At 43.5% G+C, this 17,639-nt stretch overlaps 1 protein-coding gene across 1 annotated transcript; it reads left to right on the top strand.

The window, feature by feature from the left end:
* The first annotated feature begins 127 nt into the window (after positions 1-127).
* PASK (PAS domain containing serine/threonine kinase) lies at positions 128-17,482 on the top strand. Its single transcript, XM_017826383.1, has 17 exons — positions 128-328; positions 443-649; positions 1,561-1,796; positions 2,883-3,053; positions 4,149-4,289; positions 4,855-4,989; positions 5,669-5,956; positions 6,332-6,431; positions 8,009-8,183; positions 9,533-10,413; positions 11,003-11,184; positions 11,646-11,813; positions 12,578-12,703; positions 13,300-13,434; positions 14,882-15,081; positions 16,308-16,441; positions 16,699-17,482. The coding sequence occupies exons 2-17, from the start codon at positions 478-480 to the stop codon at positions 16,860-16,862; spliced, it is 3,408 nt and encodes a 1,135-aa protein (XP_017681872.1). The 5' UTR covers positions 128-328; positions 443-477; the 3' UTR covers positions 16,863-17,482.
* Positions 17,483-17,639: the final 157 nt, after the last annotated feature.

The raw sequence follows: 17,639 nt of genomic DNA, 5'->3' as shown, positions 1-17,639 counted from the left end.
CCGGACCGTGCCGTGCCGTGCCGTGCCGTGCCGGACCGTGCCGTGCCGTGCTGTCTTGTCCTGGTGGGGCCGCGGGGGCCCGGGCAGCGCTCTGGGGGAGTGGGGGAGGGAGGCTGTGCCGCACTTGCTGATTCAAAACTGGAAGTGACTTCCCAGAATACCAAAGCTTTTGCTTTTAAAACCGCCCGGAACGGGGAGAGGGTGCTGGGTGGGTGCTCAGCAGATCCGGCAGAAACACGCCGGTCACAGGTGTCCTACACCACCAGGGCAGAAGGATAAGTCAGCCGAGTCACCGCACAGACCAAACGCCGATCAGGACACGCAAGGAGTGGGTGCGCTGCTGTAACTTACAGGGCTGTGCCCTGGGCTCGAAGGCACCGCTCCCTGTCAGCGTCAGTGCCGGCCCGCCAGGCTGATTCAGTTCCCTCTGTTTCTGTTGCAGCTCCCTGGGCGCGGCGTGGCAACCAGAGCGTGATCATGGCAGCCAAGGCTTTTAGCGCCTCTGAAGGAGGCCTTCTGCCTTCATCAGCGGCTTTAGTCCTTACTTGCTTGAATGATTCTGATAAGCTAAGTAGATCCTACCCCTGGGGCAACAAGAGGAGGAAAAGTCGTCTCTCTGGACTCTGTCGGCTTAGAGCATCTCTGTCTGGTGAGCATTGTACTGTGAGATTGAGTTTCCATGAAGCTTTCAGATCCTCCTCCTCCCCTTCCCCAAACCTAGAGGTGACAGCATTAAGTATCCGCCAGGATACACTTGTTCAATAAGCACCTGAGCTGCAGATTACTGCAGGCTGGGAGAGTTTACAGGGAAAGCATTACTAGATAGGTGCTCTGCGCAGGCAACTTTTATTGCCTGCCATTGGACCACCTTGCCATCTTCTATAATTATCTAAACCACAAAAGATTTCCAAATGAGGAGAAAGATGTTGTTATGCTGGATTCTGTCAGTGTGTCCAGATACAGGTCTCCTTGTTTTATCGTAGTGTGTTCATGCTATGTGCACTGCATAAAATCAGAAATGTCCTTCTGATGAGTTGTTCATAATGCTTCTTCCAGTACTGCTAAACCTTCAAAGCTCCTTACTGATTTGGGATTGGAGTGATGGTGTTTGGCTGCTTATGCCCCCTCTTAGAGAAATGTTCTTTACAGGCAGAACCTTTGAAGATTTTAGTACAATCACTTGGCATTGTGTAGCTTGAAACGTTGGTGTGGGCACAGGTATTTCGGTGTGAACAGCTAAATAACTGGCTTCTGACAAATGCAGTGTTTAATAAGGGCTTGAGTGTTTACTGCAATTATTTAATAACCATTTCATTTTTCATTTGAGAGATTTCAAAACATTTTAAAATCTGCTAAGTGAAAAATGAAAGTTAACTAGTCTGGTTGAAACTTATGGATCTGGGCAAATTTTTTTAATCTGTGGACTGATTTTACACGTTCCAGTGGCTGTGATTCCAAAAGATACATTTATTAGAAGTGTGTCTGTTTTATTTTTTTAATTCATTCCTCTGACACTCCTGGACGGTTACAGCTACATTGCTGATCTTTCTCTTTTCCTAGGGGAGAAATGGAGCTCTTACTGTTTGTCTTCACTGACAGCTCGTAACATTTGTTCCAGCAAAACTGGTAACTCATGGGCTCAGTGGGATTCCACCTCTCTCTCTGCTTCCATTGGAAGTTCTGCTTCTTGCTCCTTTTTGCATGTCCCTGCTCTGGAGGAATCCAGCCAGCACCTCCCAGCTGCTGCACGCAACCCAAACAAAACCATCTTCACCGTGGACAGCAGCACAACAGAGGTATTTGCAGGACTGCCTGCTGCACTAAGCTCTCTGTGACTGGTGCAGGTTGTATGACATCAGACAGGCTAAAATGACTGTTATTCCTATGTGTAATCAGAGTGCTATGAAGGCATTTTGCAGTCTGCTCCAGCTCAGCAGTCTTCTAAAGACTGACAACGAGTTTATTTCCATTGCAGGTTGTAGTTAGCAAAATACACAATACAATGGCAGAAGCATGGATGTCTTGAGTCTTTTTTCAAACAGCCCAGGGAGGTGGGCTCCCCATTCCTAGAAGTGTTCGAGGCCAGGTTGGACGGGGCTTGGAGCAACTTGTTCTAAAGTATCCCTACCCATGGCAGGGGAGTGGAACTGGATGGTCTTTAAGGTCCCTTCCAGCCCAGATTATTCTGTGATTCTATGATTCCATAAGAATGCAGCTGTGAAGTGGCATGAGGGAAGAAAGAAAAAGCAAAATGTGCTTCAAGCCTCCTCTATGTAAAGTACCCGCCCTGGGATGTGTTTGTGGTAGCACAAGGTCTCTTTATCTGCCCCAGTAAATATGCCTTTTATGTTGGGAAGTATTTCTCTGTTTCTGTCCTGAAAGGAATCTAAAATTGAATCCTGACAACTTTAAAGATCTGTGCCATTTTTTAGCTTGAACTGGCAGTTTGGGTTTACCCCTCTTAAAGGCATTTAATCCTGACTTGCTCTGTGAACACAGACTCAAGTGTGTCAGTGGCTGGTATAATCACTGCACACTTTAGAGGCTGGACAGGATTTTGTGGCTTGCTCAGGCTTTGCCTGCAAGTACAGCTTTGCAGTTTTACTTCCATGGATGTAATGATATACAGTTAAAAGAAAGCAGGAAACCTAAATGGAAAGCAGTGTCTCAAAACCTCCTAACCAAGAAGATATGTCCCAGAATAAGAAGCTTTAATGAACTCAGAATTCTAAAGAAGCACTCCATTTTCGCTAAGAGGAAGGGATATTACAAGACATTAAAGCAGCAACTTGAGGACATGATGGTCTATTAACAAAACTTACAGCTTTTATTCTTTGTGTTGGTTTGGGTTTTTTCTGTTGTTTTTTTTTTTTTTTTCCTAGATCTTAGTGGCTAATGATCGAGCCTGCAAGCTGCTTGGGTGCAGTAGTCAGGAACTCATTGGTCAAAAGCTGTCCCACTTGATATCCAAACCCAGTCAAGAGGTGGGAGAAGCTGTGGGTGAGGAGTACCTAGAAACTTATGAATGGTCATCGGTGGTTTCAGGAACTGTGGTACGTGAAATGTTCAAGGAAATATTCCCCACCATCTCTGAATTCCCACATCTGCAAACTTTTAAACCATGGCTTGACCAAATCAGAACTTAAAACACATTAAAAAAACTTAAATCAATATAATTGCTTAACATGGAAAAAGTCTATTATGGGAAAGTTCCCAGTTGTGTGGTCCTTAAAAATATATTATAAATTGTCTTAAATTGCATTGTGCATATTATAAAGTTACAAGCCAGTGAAATATCTGTGCCAAAACACCATAGTTTGTGCAAAAGAATAGAATGGATATTTTTCCTAGAATGGGGTTGTTTATAAGAGAACTGCAGGAGAAATGTCTCAAAATTATTTTCTTTTGCTACCGTTGCGAGCTGTCAGTAGAAAATCCTTGGAAAATGAGCTCATATTCTTCCCAATGTGTTATTTTTGTACTGAAATTGTCAGTATCTTAGAGCTTTATCTTCCTGAATCCTCAGTTGGATACGGGGGGAAAGAAAAAACATAACTTTGATTCAGTGAAACCCAAGATAAAAATCAAATATCTGGTAAAGGCACTAATTCCAAGCCATTCCAAGTACTTTATAGGAGTCACTGTCTAATTCATAAACCCATTCCGTCAAGATCACATAAAAGGCTTGATATAAACCTTGCAGGCTATAAGATAAATAAACACTTTCTGATCTGAGAAGAATCTGCTCCCATAAGAAGTTAAACCACTGGATTTTGCATCTCAAAGTAAGAACTATGTTACTAACGTGGAGTGTTCATTTGCACCACTGGGCATCCTGAGAGGCACCTCTGAGAGGCACTTCTCACTGAATGCAAGGTGTTAGAGTGGCTCATTTATTATGCTGAAGGAAGTGCCTTTAGTCTTCCTCAGGCAGGGAGAGGTGATATACAAGTAACATTTTGTGTATTTCATCTCTATATTAAAACTGTGTTTCTTCTCATAAAATAATAAGGAGTAGCCGAGAAACAATGTTTTTCTAACAGTGACAGGGAGATATCTTGCCTCAGTGTCTTACTCTTCTTTGAAATTCTTGTTAAGTAACTACAACCTTAGTAAGTGCTGTCTCCATCTCTGCTTCCTGGGGACAGATGGATGTTACAGGCCGCCTCAACGAGAAGATCCCTGTCTCGGTCTGGCAGAGGCAAATAAGAAGCAAGGACACCCAGCGCTGTGTGGTTGTGCTGGAACCAGTGGAAAGACTTTCAGCTTCTGTTTCCTTCAGGGTTGACGTGAGTGTTTTCCTAACAATCAAATGACCTTGTGATGACAAGTTTATGTGTGAGCTGAACGTATCTAAAAGGCAGCAGGGCACAGATGACTGTTTGTGAACACGGGCTGTGCCCACAGCAGTGCCTGAAACCGGGATGGTGCACGCAGGACCTGTGCATGGATCTCCCATGTGGCTCTCCTTGATGTGTTTTGCAACCCACATGAAGTTATGCTGTCTCTCCTCAGGGGCATCTTACACTTGAGCAGTGTTGGTTTGGCCAGGGGTTGGTTATTTGTGGTGTGGGTGCTCTTGTGAAGGGATCAGCTTGCTGAGGAACAGTTCTGTGAGGAGTGCTGGACTCCTCTGCCTCTCCCCCAGGAAAAGGGCAGGCTCCCTGCACAGTGATGTCAGAGTATTGCATTATGCTGTGTCTGCTTTTATTGAGTGAGTTGTGTCCACCAAGGGACTGCAGAATGAAATTTCCTTCCGTTGCTTAGATGTTTGCAGAAACCGTTGTCAAAGGATTGAGTGGACTGTGGCTAAAACGCTGAAATTTTAACAGTCCTGTAAATTTTCTTCCCAAGGGAGAGATTACATCATGTGACCTCCTTTTTGCCCATCTCCATGGCTACCCAACATTGGAAGAAGTAGTTGGGCTCCACATAAAGGACCTGATTCCTTCTGTGCAGATCCCTCCTCTAGGCAAAAAAATCCCAAAGGTACAGTATAAGCACCAACCTTATTTCTTCCATAGCCTTCCCACTTGGAACACATGTGTGCATGCCATTTTCCCTCCTCATGTAACAGAAAAGAGCTTTTTCAGAGAGGACCCTAATTCCCCTGGAAAAGGGTTTGCTGCTTATTTGTGGAGCTGCTGTCTGAAGAGTTCCTAACTAGGAATGAGACCAAGCCTTGACTTCTCACTGTGGAATCTGTCCTGGTGAAAGACACTTTCCTCCAGTACTGTGGCTTTTTAAGACACTGTGCTGTCTCTGTAAGCCCTCTGAGGTTCCTTTGAATTCTTTAGTCTGTTTTAATCGTGTCTGTCTGAGGAGTGAGAGAATACCCAGATGTTGCAAATGCCATGAAACTGGGCATCTAGGGAGTTTAAAGAGGCCTTCTCATGAATGCCTAATTTGCTGAAAAGCTGCAGTATGGGCTGGTCCTCATCATCAAGATATTTATATAGGAGTTCAACACTGGGTTCCAAATCCTTAGAAAACCACATATTGTTCATTTTGATATTCGCGGGTTCGGTTTGTTTTTCTTTTCCTGTTCCTTTTTCCTAAGAATTCCTGTGTCATTTTATATGAATACTGGAATAAAGCAAAAACATTCGGTTAGTTAGAGGTTTTCTCTTTGAGTTTTGTTTGGTTGGTTTTTTTTGCTTTAATTTAGAACCTCAGGACCCAGCGAGCTGCAGGCCGATCCAGAGAGGGTAACGTGTTTCCTCTCAGTTTAAAGCTGCAAGCCAGCCTTCTGGAGGAGGACCAAGCAAGGGTGCAGAAGGATGGGATTCTGCAGACAGAAGGCTCTCTCCCAGGCTATCAGTACTCTGCTACAGTTGTGGTTTTTTCCACCATCAGTGGTCTTATTACTGTCCAGTCAGATGGAATCATCTGTGGCATCAACGATAGTTTTGCTTTAATGCTCTTTGGTTATGAGAAGAAAGAACTGTTGGGAAAGGTAAGATAAGAGGCTTAAACCCTCCCAGAAGACTGCTACATCTGGCAGCATATCCATTGGAATTGTGAAGTTGTCTTTCACACTCCTTGTTGTCTGTGACAGAACCTCTGTGCTCCGTATGTTCAGTAAGTGAGGTGTAGGATGATACAGCCCCAATCCCGTGCTGTAATTGCTAAGACTTGCAGTGCTGAGGAGCTGGGTATGGATTTCAAGTAGCCCAAAGCAAACTGCACAGTCCTATGCTCTCCTTTAGTCATGTGGATCACTTTTGCCTGGCTATCCATGAGAATTGTGTTCATGAACATGGATTGTTAGCATTTGCCCCCGTCCTGTGAGTGCTGGCTTAGTTTTATAAGGTTTCATTCTTTGTTTTAGAACATTACATTCCTGATTCCCGGTTTCTATAACAACATGGAGAGAAGCAGTGAGTGTTCTTTGCCTTTCCCTCCTCTGGATGACTCCACGGGGACAGAGGGTGAGTGCCTCTTTGAAGGTGTTGCTGCCTGCCCTCCAGCTGGCTCTGGCTGCTGCAAGGAAGGGAGAAAGAGCAGGGACTAGAGGTTCACCTACAAGCATGGGGACATTCTTCATAAAAGCAACATCCCTCCATGCAGTTTTTAAATTGGGTTTCCACTATAACTTTAGGTAAAGAGAATTATTCACCTAAGATTGTGCTTCTCTCTTTGTTGCCAGGAAGATGAATCTGAATTTCCAAGTTGGAAGTTACACTGTCAACAGAGAATGCATTATATTTAACAAGCACTTCCCCTCCCTCCCCTGCTAGGATCCTTCAGTATTTTAAGATGTGTAAAATACAGCTTTTGTGACTATACTGCAGCAGGGCTGTAGATGCTTAGGATCAATATTCTAAGGGAAAAATCTAGTATTCTTCTGAATTGGCTTGTGTTGCTGGCCATAACATAACATTGTGTGTTGTGCAACATAACATTGTGTTCAATGTTATGTTGCTGTGGTGTGTTTCAGTTAGGGAAGCATCACATATTCTTCTGATGCAGTTTGCTGCATTTATGAAAAATTTATCAAAATTTTACTTCTCTAAACACAACAGGAATAAACAGAAGCAGGGAAGCCTCATGTTTCCAAATCTGTCTTTCCAGCTAGCTCAGCCCAACACAGAGAACAAGTGCACACTTTCATCCATATTGCAGGAGATCTCTTCTGCTGGTTTTGTCTCCTTTTGTTTTTCCCTCCTTTTCTTTTTTTCCCCCTTTTCTTTTTCTCTTTGCTTAGAAAGGCATATCTGCATTGAAACCAATGCACCCCACTGGAACAAAGAAGAGTTCCTAGACGGTTTCTTAGGTAATTCTTTGATGAAATGGTGCCACTAATCTAGGAATGATTCACTTCTTCAGTGAGGAAGCATTGTTGGCACTCAGCCTTTACTAATGGAAGGATTGTTCTAGATTCTGATCTCGTTGCTCATTACTTTCTTCTGCAGCAACAGTACTTGGTTTACTTCATATTTCAAACTCATGTTTTTGCTTCTGATCTGTTGTCACTGGAAAACGAAAGGACTTTGTGTCCTGTTCTTCCAAACATATTTAGATGCTGTACTTTTTTTATCTTACAGCTTCAGCGAATTATATAAATCCAGTACAAACCTTGTAATTTAATGTGCTTGGAATGGACAGTGTATGTGTGTGGTTTGGACTTTTTTTTTTTTTTTTTTTTTGCTGCTGCTATTTGTATGATCATTTTAATTCCAGTCTCTATATGTTATTGGCCTTTTTTTAGGTCTCTGAACTTTAGGTAGCTAACCCATGATACCAATACCTGTCCAAGAGCTCTGATAGAAAAGCAAATTTTGTCAGCCCTAAAACATGTAGATTGCTGCATGTGATGATTTCTAAAAATGAAGTAGAGTGGAATGCTCATATTTGGACTGTTTTGCCTTAGTCAAGCCTTTTATACTCAATTCCTTAGGGACAAGACAGACTGAGGCAGTTCCAAGTTTATTTTTAATCACTATAGCCTCTGAAGACTAAATATAAAAGGTTAAGTTGGTATGGTTTTGTTTCCTCTTTGGTACAGACAGCAGCTCCTTGGCTGCATCTTTAGCACACCTTCTGTCACGAGATGAAGAGCAGAAATTGGAACAAAGACACAAAGATGACAAATTAATACACGATGAGAATAAACAAAAGAACGGGACCAGTTTCTTCTCTCCTCCCTCACCTCCTGGAGTGGCATCCACCCCCACTAATAGGTAGGCATTTCATGAACTGCATATTCACTTGGGAAAATGAAGAGCTGTGGTGGCAATCACCAGCAAAACCTGTTTTTTTTCACCAGTGTGATGCCTGTGGGAAGGTGCAACAAGGGCCTTCCACATTTTGCTGTCTTTAGAATCTGAGTGCTGTTTGCAAGACAGGCTGAGCTTTGCCTACCTTAGATTTTTATTTGGATCTGCACAACCCACCATTGTAAAGTTACAGGAATTCCAGCTCTAAAGGGGACCAAATGCTTCACCCAGACTGGGGAAGGTAATTAGGCTCTGCCTTCACTACATCATAAACAGCGGATGTTTATCTCCTTCAAGCTGGTGTTGCACTGAAGCCAGATTACCTGGAGTGAATTCTAAATGTTATTCTTTTTGGTGCTCAGTGTAACTGTCAGGTCATCCATTAAAACAGGGTACTGTGTTACTGAAGTCCAGCCATTTTTATTCTACCTTTCCAGGTCTTTTTCCTGTTACAAGGTTAGAAATTCTGTACAAGTACATATAGGATGCTCATGGTTTACTGTAAGTCAAATTTTAAGCATTAAAAATTCTAACCCTCAGACAGTATTTACTGTCCATTTTAAGATATAGACTATTCCAGCACAGTTCTTGCTGCTTTTTAAAGAGACTGACAGTCCCGCTGTTGGTGCTCTCCTGGATTTATGTCTCTCATATCATACTTAGGTTGTAAATGCTCTGCTTTATTGTTTTTCTACACTGCTTTTTTACTAATGGAGATGTTTGCAAAACACCTTGTGCAATACCTTGGACTTCAGTGAACCCTGGTTAAACTGATGGATGGGGACATCCATCTCCTGTTGGACAGAAAAGGGATCTCCTGTTCTCAGAACTGGAAGTATCCTGCCATGTGTACTGGCTTTTTTTTTTTTGTGATGGGAAATGATCTATGATCTATATTTAGAAATTAAGCTAAACTAGAGAAGGAAATTATCCATAGGGAAAGAGTGCCATTTGAGTGTACCTGCTCTTATTTGGAAAATTTGTTAGGATTTTGGATGCCTGTGCCAACAGCTTTCTACCTTTTTCTTTCAAACAATTTAAAACAATTGGTGCAGGTTTTAAATAGTGACTATGGTAACAAGAGTAGGTAGAATACAGCAGGACAGTTTTCTCATTCTTTTGGCACCATGATGTCGCTGTCAGCTTTGAATCTTTGCAGTGAGGACAGCCTTGCTTACTGATGGGCTGTCAGCCCACCAGAGAGCCTTATCCCAAAACCTGCCTTGACACAATCGGAGCAGTGGAACAGTGTAGAACAGTGGAAACTTCAGGATCAAATAATTCTCTAAAGATGCTCTCTGGTTGCATGTTAGTTCTAGGCTAGAAGACATTCTAAACACCTCATCCTATGGCCCAGTGAAGCTGCCTTCTGTTGTTACCTGTAACTCACCTGGAACACCAACAATGGATGAGCCATGGCCAGGGACAGCACTGGACTGCAGGCAAGACTTTCAAAGCCACGTGGTCACAGGTCAGGCATCAAAAACAAACTCGAGGTGTGATGCAGAGCATTCCAGCCTTGAGCACCTTGTTGTTGAAAACTGCCTGCTAAATGATGCTCCAGCCTTCTTTGCACATGAAAGAAATACTGTCTATGATGTTTGTTCAGCAAATAAAGTGGGTCACAGTGCTTCTGCACCAGGAGTTGCCACAACCTCTGAAGATGTTAAAGAATCAGACACTGAACTGAACTGTATTTGCTCCGGTCTTGAGGTACTGGGTCTGAATGCTTGTGTCAAGGGGAACTCAGACAATTCTTTAGGTGTTACTGCAGCTCTTGTAGGAGCATGCTCGTCTGATGCAGTAGACTCCAATATGCTGACTGAGACAAACAGCGCTTTTTCCGCTGGCCAAGGAAAGCAGCTGCTGAGTGGTGTTGCCACAGAAGCTGGTTCTGGGTGGCTGGCCTTCCAGGGGCATTTACAAAACCCTGAACAATCCTCCAAAGCATTTCCCGAGACCGCCGAAACTCTTGCAGAAACTGGGGGGCACGACGCCGGCAGAAATCCCCAGAAAGGCAAAGGGGGGCCTGAAGAACTCGGTCAGCTGCAGGGGCAGCAAAATATGGAGAGGAAAGTAACATCAACCCCGGTGAAACGAGAAGGAAGGCTGAATCCAGCAGCTCCTTTGATCTGGGAGATCCTGGAAGGCAGCTACACTGGGAATTGCTGTCACAGAGACGGTTCACAGTTCAGTAAGTTAAATCTTCTCCCCTTCCCAAAACTTTTACCAGGGTCCTGTTTTTCACCCCCATTTTTGCAGAAGGCAGACAGTTATGGTTAGAAGCTCACAGTGGAGAGGAAGGAAGAAGCATCTAGGAGAAAAATCAGTATTTAAGTCTATTCAGAGGATATTAGAAAAGGAGGTGGTATAAAATACAAAGTTATTAAGAAATTAATCCCTACTGAAAAGTCAGAAATATTCTTAAAACACAATTAAAAAGGTTGAACCTGATAACTTTTTCTGAACAGAAAATACACTGTAAAAAATCTCCACTGTAAAGCTGTAAAATCTCCATTTTTATGTAATTTAGAATAACAATGCAAAATGAATAATCACAATTGGACCCTGACAAAAGTTTCTGCTGGAGGTGGGAGCTGTGGAGGTAGCTGATAGGTACCTCTAGAATAGCTATGCTGGTGTCAGCCCCTCTGATGGTTCTTTAGTGAGCAGGTGTTCCCCAAATAAATAGCTCATTGCTAAGAGCTCAGAATTTTGTCTGTGGTCTTGCTAAACACTAAAGTCGCATTCTACCATTTTAACTTCCTCACCTGTTCCTACAGGTATACTCTTTGAGGTGAAATGTGCAGAACTGCAGGACCCCACTGTACTTTTCTGTGTCTGGGTGGTGAAAGACCTTTCACAGAGCCAGAAGGAAGCTGTAGCAAAGACTCAGCTTTTGCTCTCCAGCCTAGCAAGCTCTGCCCAGTCTGTTGCTGATCTTTCTACAAACAGTCTTGGAGAAGTAAGAAATCCTATCTTTGAATACTGAGCATTTCTTTCCTTGTTTGATTGTTAAGTTGAAGCTCAAGTCAAAAAGTTTTTCAAATTAACGTCATGAGGTGGTGGGGTGGATATTTCTGTTTCTTTGTTTTCCTACTTTTATGTTAAAAAGAAATGGTTTCAAATTGCTATTTTGTAACATTTCTGGTGTGCGGGTTAGTATAGTTACCTTTCCAACTTGAACAACACTGTTCCAAACTGCAGGAGACTCCAAGGAACTGCTGTGTGTTGAAATGTACTGCAGATTAGACCTGTACTTAACTTGTCTGGTGATGGTTGTCGCTACCATAACCAAAGATTTCTCCTTTTAGCAATCCTTGCAGATGTGTCTGTTCTTTTCGGTATTTATTCATTTTATAAACGTGATCCTGTGGCTTGCTCATTTTGTTTTCTCGCTACTGTAACCTGTATATATGTACCTAGGCCATCAGATCAACTTCACTTTTCAATAATTCCCGAAGAGCTGAAGAGCTCGAAGGATTAAGAGCATGTGAGGGAGAATACACAAAAAATTACAGCACTCTCAGTCTTATTGGCAAAGGCGCTTTTGGCTTTGTCTGGACTGCCAGGAGCAAGAAGGATCATCAGGAGGTGAAGTATTTCTTTTAGCTCTACTGCAATAATTATTTAGGATGAAAACTGAAAGGTTGGAGTGTTCATATTCTGTCAACACTGCACTATTAAAAGCTTCTCTTTGGTAGTTTGGGGTTTTGCTTTGTTTAAACAGAAATCTGAGAAAGCAAACCTCATGGAAACAGGACAGCAAAATATTTGCATTGATTTATGAATGGGAGACAACAGGTGCAGAATGAGCTAATGAACTGATGAATGTAGCTAATGAACTGATGAATGTAGCTAATTGAACCTGTTGAAAGAAGTTAACATAAGCTGAACAGAATTACAGGTTTTAATCTTCTGTTACTAAAGAAAATGGCAAACCTCAAAGTCTTTATCCTGCCAAGGACTCAAGGATGTGGAGTAGAGATGTTTATGTTATGGGACCCTCTTCTTTATCAGCAGAAGTATCAGCAAGCTCTCACATTTCTCTGCATGGATGTTAAGTGCTCATTTCCCTCCATTGTACCCCTGTGCCACCGCTGCTGTAACTGGCTGATAAGACAGCTGGCCTGTCAAAGCCTTTGGAATTCAGAACAGTGATAAATACGTGCATTTATGTGCATCATTTGGCTTCTAGGATTAAATTACTTTAAAGATGTTTAAAGGTATTGTAGCTATTCCCATTGAGTTGCTTCTATCCTTCTAGTAATATGAGTGACTGAGTTCCTGGAGATTAACTTACCTGACACTCAAAGCGGTGCTTTTGCAGGCGATGCTGAATGCTGTTGTCTGTGTAGGTTGTCGTGAAGTTCATCTGGAAGGAGAGGGTGCTGGAGGACTGCTGGGTAGATGATCCTGAGCTGGGGAGAGTCACTCAAGAAATTGCAATCCTGCTGAAGCTGCAGCACCCCAGTATCATTAAGGTACAGTGACTTGGAGTGAATGCAGTTTGCATCAGGTGGTTCATTTGAATACTTGGTGTCTCCTGTTCCTCTTCAGGAGTGAAGTATCCTGCACTGAATCTGCCTTTTCAGGAAAGAAAGGAACCTATCTGTCCTGCTTTGTTTAGGAGTGTGTGTCACAGCAGACTATCGCTTGCTTTGACACTTTTACCCCAAACTGATCTGAAGATGTGACTCTTAACAGAAAAAAAGCCTGTACACTATTTCAAGATGATAATACGCGTATCTCAGAAGTGTGATGTCACATCTGGACATGTACAACTTCAATAAATAATCTGGATACATATCTTGCTTTGTCCTGTTTGGTTTGGGGTTGTTGGTTTTGGTTTTGGTTTTGCTTTTTTTTCTTCAGAAAGCAAATTCCTCTTAGGTTTAATTCTGCTCTCGGTTTTAGCTCTGTACTCTCTTCAAGAAACGTTTGTGCTCAGTGAAATGAGACTTTGAAGATTATAATATACATCAATATAAATCTCCCAAGAGGAGAGCAGTGTTTATTAAAAAAAAAAAAAGGCTGTCTGAGGATGAAGCACATGATTAAACCAGTCTGTTATTTATAGGTGCTGGATGTATTTGAAAATGAATACTTTTTCCAGCTGGTGATGGAGAAGCATGGCTCGGGTCTGGATCTCTTCACATTCATTGATAATCAGCCCAACTTGGATGAGCCATTAGCGAGTTATATATTCAGACAGGTGAGAACACAAATGCTACATGCAGGTAAGATTTGGCTAATATAAGAACCAGGGCCCTGTTTCACTTCATACAGGCTAATCAGCTGGTGTGCTGAATTGGAGTCATGTTCAATACCTGCAGAGCCTTTCCTCATTAGTCTGTAGGACTGATTAATGCAGACTGAAATGCTGCCTGAAGAACCCTCGTTAAGGTTTACCTAGAAACTTGTAACAGAGAAGCCTTTGCAGGACCTTACTGCCTGTAAGGGTTTCCAGTGGAGCCATGGCCCCCCAGCTGTGACTGGGGCAGAACACAGCCCCTGTCCCCAGGATGCCATTCATGTAGTAGTCACATTTTCTCTGAGGGAGGAAGAAAGCTCACAGAAGCTGCCCCAAGCTCCACAAAAAGCCACATTTTCACTTAGTTCAGTGCTTTGTTTAGATTGGTTACAGGGGTAAAGGGCTCTGTTCTTTAAATCAAGAAGTTCTCTTGGATTTTAGAGTGGCATAATGCAAAGTAACTCAGGGTAGTTTTTCTGTGAGTCAGGAGCTTGCCCAGTAGGTGATTGAGAGCTGAATTGTCCTTTGTTCAGCGAGTTAACTGCAGCAGCAGTCCCCAGGTAACTCCCCCTCATGAGTTTTGGAGTAAATTCCATGCTCTGTGGTATGCAGGAATAGTTATGCACATGCTCACCTCCCCCACATCCCTGCTGTGCCCACCCTCCCCTCTCCTGGAGTGTTGATGTCCCCTTAGCCTTGTGATGGTTCAGCCCTTTCCCTAACCCAGCCTGCAGTTTGTAGGGCTGCCTTGTTCTCTCAGATCTGTACAGCCTTTCTCTGCAGAGGATTATAAATAGAAACTTTTCTCCCTCAGCCATCTGCTTTTCTTGTTAAATGCATTGCAAGGATCACGAGTGTCTCCAAGGTGGTATCATCCTGATGCTATCCTTAATTATGGCACTAATGTGTGAATTGTGCAGGAAGAGGAATGGAATTTAGGAGCGACTATATTATTTATACCAAACTGTTCTCTTAAATGCTTTGTCATCCTGCAGTATGGGAGGTTCACAGTAATATCCTTCTGGAGAAGCCAAAAGACCCTCCAAACGAAGCTGGGATAAAAATAGAGTAACCTGCAGGACTGTAGCAGTGAGTTCTGAAGCTTCTCACCAAAAAAAAAAAAAAACCAATCACATCATGACTGCAGCATCCCCTCCTCCTGCACATTTGTGAGAGGAAAGCAAGCAAAGCCTTTTGTAATTGTCTCTCCCAAGAGCATTGCAGCACCCGCTGCAGCAATGCTGACAGGCGGACCTGGGATCATTTCCAGTTACCATAATTAGGATGTATATCTTGCTTAGATGGTGTCAAAACAAGCCAAAATGTGACTCTTGGAATACTGCGATGCCACATCGCTTATCCAGGACACCTCTATGTAGTAACACCTAGTTCTCTGCTCCTCTTTCAGCTTGTCTCAGCTGTTGGGTATCTCCACTGTAGGAACATCCTTCACAGAGATATCAAGGATGAAAACATTGTCATTGCTGAAGATTTCACAATTAAATTAGTGGACTTTGGTTCAGCTGCCTACCTGGAACCTGGGAAATTGTTTTATACCTTCTGTGGGACAATTGAATACTGCTCACCAGAAGTGCTGTCTGGCAAACCGTATGTAACCCTCTGAAAAGTTATTTTTGTGCCATCACACCAAAAACCCATGCGTGCAGGGCTGGAACAGAGAAACCAAGTTGCTGTGCCATTGGAACTCTGCTACAGTATCCAACCACAGGGAACTGGAGCAAGATTCAAGGCACTGCAGTGACAGAAATCGCTTGTGAAAGTTTGAGTGCATACAAAGTAGGGCACTGTGGTGACAGAAATCAGTTGTAAAAGCTTGAATATGTACAGAGTTGTTTCTAAGTCTGTTGTCAGGCTTTCTCCACCAAAAGCTGCTCTTTTAGAGAGGTGGTGTAATCAAGTATTGCTGTCAGTAGCACCTGCCTTGCGTGTCTGTGCCTCGTATTCTCACACTCTCATCTTGAGTGTTCTCTCCTTTCCTACGTGCTTCCCTGTACTTGAATTTTTGCAGTTTAATCCTTGGTCATCTCCTCATTGATTTTTGTGCTCCTTGGGACTCGAGGATTCTTCTCTTGCAACTTCTCTTGCTGCTGTTTTGGATGTGCTGCCTGAATCTTGGCTGTCTCTTCCCCCTTCTTTCCCTCTCCAAGTACTCTGTACCTAGCAGCTGGCAGTCCTGTACCTGCTCCACAAGGAAGACTCCCCATCCCAGGGTGGTACCTGCAGTAATTGGATGTGCCTGTACGTATCTTGCTCCCACTTCACTGCTGTTTTCATTGGTCCTTCGGGCAGCTCCTCATAACAGAGTGGGGGGAAGAAGCAATGCCAGGAGGAGAGGAAATTCCCGCTGGGAATGAGATGGAAGGTGAAGCGAGCAGCTCTTCCCTGGGAGTTCTCCCTGTTACTGTGTGAAGGAACTGTCATGTTTTCTCAGATGGAATTCTTTTGTTTTGAAAGGGCTGGGGGGACCTGTTTGCTCTTCCAGTTAAATATTTACTTGATAGTTTTGGCTTATGGTGAAGAAGTTGTAGGGGTAAGTTCTCTTGTCACCAGCTTACGTGTGTGGAAGTCTGGGTACATATTACACACACTCATCAACACAAACTGGTTGGCCATTCTGTGGTGGTTTTATTTCCTGGAGAAGGATAATGCAGACTCCTCAAAAAAGTGAGAAACTGCTTAGAATTCTCACAAACTTCCTGTGTTAAAATAAAAATTGGGGAAAAGGGCTGCCAACCTCCTTTTTTCTCTTTACTTTCTTTTGCAGATAGGTATATACTTGCAATCTGAGTTTAGGCAAGCTTATTTCTGCACAGGTACCATGGCCCCGAGCTGGAGATGTGGTCGCTTGGCATCACCCTTTACACCTTGGTGCTCGGGGAGAATCCCTTCTGTGAGCTGGAGGAGACCCTGGCAGCTGTCCTGAATCCTCCTCGCCCTGTGTCAGATGGTGAGCTCTTTCCATTTGCCTTTTTAAAGGAGCAGATCTCTTTTTTAAAGGAGTGGGAAAGTATAAGCAGTGTTTTTTCACCACGAGTAAAGGCGAAGCCTGAAAAGAAGCTCCCCAGTGTGCTCTGTGATGATTTTAAAAGCTGCTCAGTGCAGCAGAGTTTGGGCGAGTTGTCAATCTTTGAGTATAAACCATATCTCACATTCCCAGCCTGCCTAAAATACAGCCTGAGCCATCCCTCTGCTGTCTCTGCCCAGGTCTCATGGATCTCATGGCTGGGCTTCTGCACCCCATTCCAGAGGAGCGCACGACTCTAGCTGTGCTAGCTGAGGATCCTTGGCTGCGGCAACCCGTGAACCTGGCTGATTACACCTGGGAAGAGGTGTACATCTCTGCTGAGCCAGGTGAGACCGCCTCCTGAAGGCTTCTTCATCCAGCAATGATTTATAGAAGTCTGAACTGTGTTAGCAGGGTAGTTCCCAACCGAAGGTCGCCTGCTGATACCCATGTGTGCCCAGTTTATTAGTGTTCTTACCCAGGACATGCTTCAAAGCTGTAGGGCCAAGATTTTAATGTTGTTCAAATTGTCCATAACTGAGAATATATATTTATTGTCTGCTTTTACTTTTTATATGTAGTTTTTGTATCTTTCTAAAAAGTGAAGGAATAAATTAGTGATAATACCTCTGGGTGTTTTCTGGAGTTTGTGTGCGCAAAGGAGCCTTAAAAACAGACATGTAATCATGATTTGGGGGCAGGGGGCTGGGGTGGTGATGTCTTTTTTTTATGTCAGAGTCCTCTCTATATCCGGGAAAGTAGTCCTTGATTTTGATGAGACAGAGATGTTGGAAAGAAAAAATAGATTCAACGGAGAGAATTCGATTGAGACACAGGTAACAGGAACATTTTGGGATGCAGCTCAGGGTTAGGCTGCTTGGGAGGAAGTGCTGGGAGAGGCAGCAGTTCTGCCTGGCTGCAGCTGCTGTCTGACAACAGGATTCAGTTTAAAGCCAGGTAAATTACTAGAGATTAGCTCTGAGTCCGGCTTTGGACTCTACTGTCTCCATCTGAACACATAACTAGCTGCCTTCCCGGTACACTGTGTTCTGTAGCACCGCGCCGGGGCTGTGCTTCGGCTCCGGCCCGGGCGGGGAAGATGACCCCGGCATCGCCTCTGCGGGCCATGGGCAGCGGGCAC

The sequence above is a fragment of the Lepidothrix coronata genome, unplaced genomic scaffold, assembly GCF_001604755.1.
Source record: "Lepidothrix coronata isolate B3197 unplaced genomic scaffold, Lepidothrix_coronata-1.0 Scaffold125, whole genome shotgun sequence".
NCBI classification, from domain to species: Eukaryota; Metazoa; Chordata; class Aves; order Passeriformes; family Pipridae; genus Lepidothrix; species Lepidothrix coronata.
Note: the sequence above shows the minus strand (reverse complement) of the source record. Positions and strands in the feature narration are given on the sequence as shown.